We start from the raw sequence: 6,037 nt of genomic DNA on the forward strand, positions 1-6,037 counted from the left end.
AGCTTCAGTGGCCCAACATGGGGCTGAGCTCAAGAGGCTCGAGGGAAATTGGGTTTCCAGGATGAGATCTTGCTGAGGCCTGAACCAAAGTACCGTGTTTCTAATTGACTTTATTCCTATCAATTCGAGCCTGTAGAGAAAGTGACAGCAAAGACACAGAGGGAATGTCCTCAGTTGACTCTGCACCCAGTGCTCCCACCCTGAACTCCCCCTTCCTCTGCTGCCCCACCGAGCAGCAGCACCAGCCCTGCAGTACATCTCTTTTCCTTGTCGCTCACGAAAGCGCAGATTTGGGGAAGGGAGGGGATTAATCTGTGTCTTCCTCACTCTCAAAGGGATCAGGTGCCTGAGCAGCCTCCAGGCATTATAAACACAGACCAGCTGCACTCAGACTTTCCTGGAGGATGCATTAGCTGAATCCACTTCTCTGGGCTCAGGACAGGAAAAACCACTGGAGAGAAGGGAGCAAGTATGTGATCAATGGTCTCTTTGATGCACAAATCTGTAAGCTTATGTCATTGCGTCTTTGGTCCATTCAAATGTCCTCCCTAACAGACTCTGAGCCCAGCCTGAACTCCACAGTGCGACTCCAGAGCCGTTTTTAGGCCTCTTGTTTTGCATTCGTCAGGTCAGCACTCACCATGAACAGCCACATGCTTGGTACACCCGCCTGGCTGGTTCAACCTTCACCTATATCCATTCTCCACACTTTCCAACATCCTGAGGGGGAAGGTGAGTTTCAGTACGCAGCACATGGCTGTGCAGCAAAATCCACATCTGTAGATGTGCTGGGTGTGGTGGTGGAAGATCTCTGAAGCTCTTCCAAAGCACCAGCCCCCACCCTGCTGTGACGTCCCTCTTAAACATCTCAGAGCTTAGTCTGGGTGGAAGGTCCGAATGTGAACACCAGCACTAATGCTGATTTGAAACTCTACTCCTGTCCCGGCCTGCTCTCCCTATTTTGCCTGCTTTGCTGGGATACTGTCCCCTGCAACCAGAATCCCACCTGCCAGAAAAGGCACCCCATGGCCTCTGGGGTGAAGATGCTCTGATGCTTCCAACCCTCCCAGGAAACAGACAGACACTTCAAAATCTTTGGTTATTTTAATAGTATGAAAGGGACTCAGCAACTGGGCAGGACAAAAGAGCTAGGAAGGTTTTGAACCTTCACGGACGTAACACAACACCCATAGGGCTCTCTGTCCTCCTCTTGCCCTTAATGCTCGTGTTTAGCTGCTCGCCAGTGGCTCTCCATGTCCTTCGTTTCACCTCCGTAACGATGTCTTTGAGGCCTAGGACAGACTGCTGAATCTAAGGTAGGGAAGAGAGATGGTAGAGGTCAGAGCAGGGGTGGGAACAGGAGGCAGAGAGGAGCCCATTGGCCCTTTTGGAGTGCAAATTTCACCAACCAAAGTGAGCAGGAGGATAAAGGCAATTGCCCTGCTGGATCTGCACCACCAGAATGGGCTTTTACAGGTGAGTCAGAGGGGTGAATGAAGCCAGACTGTGGCCATGGGTGGATCTGCACCCCCTGCCCCAGCCTGCCCAGCTCCCAACAGGCACCCACCCCCTGCTCTGCCTCCCGGGATGAGACAGGTTTGCCTGGTGTCCTCCGCCCATTCCCCGTGCCCAAGAGACAGCCCAGGTGGAACGGAAAGTGTCTGTTGGGCACCTTGATTTCTCTGGGCTTTCCCCTCCCTTTGGGCAGCTGAGGGTCATTACTGCTCCTCTTTCTGGGCAGGGAGGGGGGTCTGGCTTGGCTCTACCATGTCCAGCTGTCTGAGGCTGTCATCCTCCGGCACATTCACTTTTGCTTTCAGCTCCGTGTTCACGCACTGGAAGAGGTTGTGGATGGCCATCTTCATAGTCGTCAGCATGAGGGCATTCCTGGCATTCCTGTTCTGGATGTCGGCCCAGCGAGCAGTCTGAGGAGGGGAGGAGAAGGAGAAGGAGAAGGAGAAGGAGAAGGAGAAGGAGAAGGAGAAGGAGAAGGAGAAGGAGAAGGAGAAGGAGAAGGAGAAGGAGAAGGAGAAGGAGAGACACACAGCATGGTGATATATCCCAGCAAAGATGCTGCTTCAGTGCTGGAGACCCTGGCTTCCACACTCCTTTGTTTTGCTAGGAAGAACCTGTCCTTGCCCAGGGCTATGCTGGAGGTGGTTCAGCTTGGTGTGGTGGAAGCAGATCCAGGAGCTACCACAGCTGCTCCTCGAGCAGCCCCATCTCTCTGCCAGCTCCTGCACTCCTCATTCTAGCGGGTCCTCCAGATACCCCGATAGTTGACACCCTGGGGGCAGCACATCCCACCACCACCCGCCCGGACCAGGCGCTTTCCAGCTTTGCCTGGTGGGACTCAACTCCTGCAGCTGGGAGTATCCAGGAAGGGAATTTGGCAAGGCCCCCTCAGAGTGATGCAGAGGGAACAGAGGCCAGCAGGGCTGCGGGCATTTCTACACATTGATGTGCCTTGTTACAGCCCAGATGACCACCAGTTTGGTCATTTTTGGACTGGTAAGGCGGGAGGAGAAGGGCCGAGCCCTGGTGTGCAGGTGCTGTGCAAAGGATGAAAACAAATAACAAATCAGCAAAACCAGCTTCACTCTGAGGCCCGAGCCATGAACAGTGGAGACCACGAGATGTTCCACACTGAAGCCCCATTACAGGGATGATGCTGCAAGGAATGGTGAATGGAAATGAGTCTGACCGGGCTACACAAACCCAACAGGCATGTGATGGAGCATGCTTGGGTTTTGTGCCAAGGCAAACCTCCCCCAAGCCTGGGTAGCCGATCTCCTTTGACTGTGAGTTCAAACAAGAAGGGAAAGATCCCGGCGGTTTTGTGAGGGCCTTGTTTTAACCCCTGACATAACCTGCTCCAGGCCTGTCTGTCATTTGTCCTTCTGCAGCCCCCTGCAGGGATGAAATGAGGCATCGCCTCCAATTACAAAGTCTGCTACTGTGCCTTGCCATGACCCTGTGGCTTAACACAGCCAGGCCTTGTAGATCTTCCCCCGCCCATCCCGCAGTTCCTCACCCAGAAGCGGACATCACTTTGAGCCTGTGCAAAACATTGTTGGAGCTGCTCCAGCTCATTTTGGTACTGCAGGGTCTCGGCTTCTTTCTCTGCCTCGTACTGATCCAGGAGCACCTCGGTTTGCTTAATCATTTCCTTGTCCTTCTCTTGTGACTGCTGCAGGTCCTTGCGCATCCTCAGCAGCAGCTTGTAGCGGGAAATGACGTCCTGGATGTCCTCAAACTGCAGCACAAGGATCCTGGGTTTAGTAATCCCCCTGCCCTCCCCTCATGACTGCAAGTCTCATGCTGTTTGGCACCCTGTCCTGACCAGGGACAACACCCCCCCCAGCTGAAATATCTTCCCCTCTTGGCGAGCCTGTTGCCCCAGCTGGTTTGTGAGCGTTGCCACATTCCCTGTTTGATGACACCCCATTGTGCCGGTCCCAGAGCTGCCACTGCCAGCAGCAAGGGGAGATGTTGAACCACTGCCCAGGTGAGAAGTGCTCTGAGAGGAAACAAAGCACAACTGCAGCTGCCAGCGCCAGGTCACCCAGCCATGGGAGTGGGGCAGCCGGACCGCAGGAGTGTGAGCGATGCAGGGAGGGACGCCCGGACACCCTTGAGAGAGCCACAGCTTTTCTGACAGCTGCCTGGGCTCCCATTCTCGGGCAGCTTTGCACTTGCCCCAAACCATCCATGTCACATGAAACAGTGACACAAAGGGGTCCCCATTCCCCTCAGCTCTGTGCCTTTCCCCCTTATAACACTTTTTCTTTGTTTTTCTCAAGCCTTCATCTCCTTCTCTGCTTTTCCTCCCCTCACTCTGGTCCCCTTGGCTCACCTCGCTTGCAGGGAACCTCCTCCCATCCCACCTGAGGTCTCTGGGTTTGACCAAGTGTCGTGATTTCCCTGCACTTGCCTTATCTCCTCCAGGTTTAACATCCACATAAAGCCCTCCCTGAGGCCATGATCTGTCTCTCTCATGTCCAGACTCACCTTTGGTGAGATCTTCACCACATCCTCCAGATATTTTTTGAAGATTGAGTACTTCTGCATTTCCTTGCTCAGCTTCTCGTGTTCCTTTTTCAGGGCTTCCAGTTTCTTCTTAGCCCTCAAAAGCTCCATCTCCTTTTGTGTTTTCTCCTCTCTTTCTCTCACGGCTTTCTTCAGAGCTTGGACTCGCAGCTTATCATCTTCCTAGTGATGTTTCCCCCACCAATACACACACACACAGAAGGAAAGGAAGGCAAGGGAAGATGGAGCTGGGTCAGCCAGCAGCACTGGGAGGAGAAACACTGACAGGGGACAGACCAGTGCTGCAGCACCCCTGGGAACATCCTCACTCCCTGTTTAACGTGGTGTGGTACAGGCCTGCCCTGAAACTTTGCTTCCAGAGCTCCAAAATGCAGACTCTGGAGCAAACTGTTATCAGGGAGAGAAGAATCCTGAGAGTTTGCACTGTGACGGATACGGCCTCGCCTCAAAGTTCACCTCTGGAGCTCAAGACACAGACTCCGCAGTGAACGGTTATCAGGGTACAGGCTCCTGGAGAGAAGGTCAGCAGCATTCGGCTTGACATATTTCCCCAGGCAGTAAATAACAGAGTGAACCTGCCACCGAACTCTTTCAAGTCGCACTTCTCTTTGGGAAATCTAAGCATTGTTCTGCAGTAAGCAGAACCCTAAATTACTCCCCCACGCCACATGGCCACCCCTCTTGCACTGACCCTTTGCTCTTGGAGACAGGCACCTGGGACAGAACTCTGATTTTCAGACCTACTGGGATCTGCCCTTGGGAGTCACCTGCGTGTCAACAATGGGGACAGGCTGAGATCCTCCTTGGGGGATGTTTGGGGCCCTCAGGAGATCACACTGGTACTGGACAAGCTCTCTGCTGCCAAAGCGCTATCAGGGCTTTCCGCATCTGTAGCACAAACCCCCATGCCCTGCCAGTCCTGTTCCTCACCCCTCCAGGCTCAGGGGAGGCTTGGACACAAGTGCTGGCCCGAGACAGTCTCCCAGGGGAGGGGAGAAGGTGGCGCTGTGGCTCAGGGTCACGTCAGAGGAGCTGATCAGGGCCAGGCGTACCTTTAACCTCCTCATAGATTTCTCCATGTAGGTTTTCAGCTGGTCCTCCTTGGCATGGAGTTCCCTCCACCGCTGGGCCATGTCGGCCATCTTCTCCTTGAAGGCCTGGCAGCACCAGAGCGAGCGTGACGTGGCCGCCCGCCCCTGGAGCCACTCACCTGCCCATTGCTGCCCTCCAAAAAACCACAACACCCCTACCATGCCCCAGCACCCTCCCACCTTTCTCACCTCTTGCTTCTCCTCCAGAGCCTTTTGCACCTGCTTGGCTTCTTTCCTCTTCTCCTGGAGGCGAATAAATGGAGACAGGGAGCCCTCCTCTGTCAGCCTGTGCTTCCTGCCACAGAAGTTTCCACCAAGGTTACACGTTGGGTCTGGTGCCTGGGCAGGGTCTGGACTGTGTCCAGAGTGGGATGACGGGCCAGAGCAACCCAGCACCATCTCAGATCCCGTCTGGCAGCGTGGCACCCCCAGCAGGGAACGCTCTGACAGAGCAAGGGGGGCACAGGAGGAACAGGGTGGGGAAGGGAGGGAGGAGAGGAGGCTGAAGTGCTGGAGATCGGGGAGTTTGCCACCGTGGGGGAAGGAGGGATGGAGGAAACAGGAGAAGAGGATGGAGGGCATGGAGGTGGGTGGAGGAGTCCCCTCACCTGAGCAAGGGCAGGAGGTTCTGCCTGTACTGTTTGAGGAAATAGGCCGGCAGGTCCTCTTCGCCTTTGGCGGCCATCGCTTCAGCCACCAGCAGGGCCCAGAAAGCCCAGGCCCTCCCGGCACTGCTGCTCTGGCGGGTCACCCCGGAGCTGCTCTGCCAGCCGGGGAGCGGCACCGGGCAGGGGATGGGCCCCTGGGTGCCTCTTCCCTCTGCTTTCCAGGACCTTCCTCGCCCCGGTCCTGCCTGTGGCCACCAGCCGCTGGTGCCCAGCTGGTGCGGAACGTTT

The 6,037-nt window shown here is 55.4% G+C and overlaps 1 protein-coding gene across 1 annotated transcript; it reads right to left on the bottom strand.

The window, feature by feature from the left end:
- Nucleotides 1-1,167: 1,167 nt before the first annotated feature.
- LOC309446770 (coiled-coil domain-containing protein 42-like) lies at nt 1,168-5,826 on the bottom strand (the record flags this gene model as incomplete). The annotated part of the gene is made up of 7 exons (XM_082066816.1): nt 1,168-1,311; nt 1,767-1,925; nt 3,035-3,256; nt 4,012-4,212; nt 5,103-5,207; nt 5,331-5,436; nt 5,750-5,826. The coding sequence occupies 7 exons, from the start codon at nt 5,824-5,826 to the stop codon at nt 1,168-1,170; spliced, it is 1,014 nt and encodes a 337-aa protein (XP_081922942.1).
- Nucleotides 5,827-6,037: the final 211 nt, after the last annotated feature.

Source organism: Streptopelia decaocto (genome assembly GCF_964273445.1).
Source record: "Streptopelia decaocto genome assembly, chromosome: 16".
NCBI lineage: Eukaryota > Metazoa > Chordata > Aves > Columbiformes > Columbidae > Streptopelia > Streptopelia decaocto.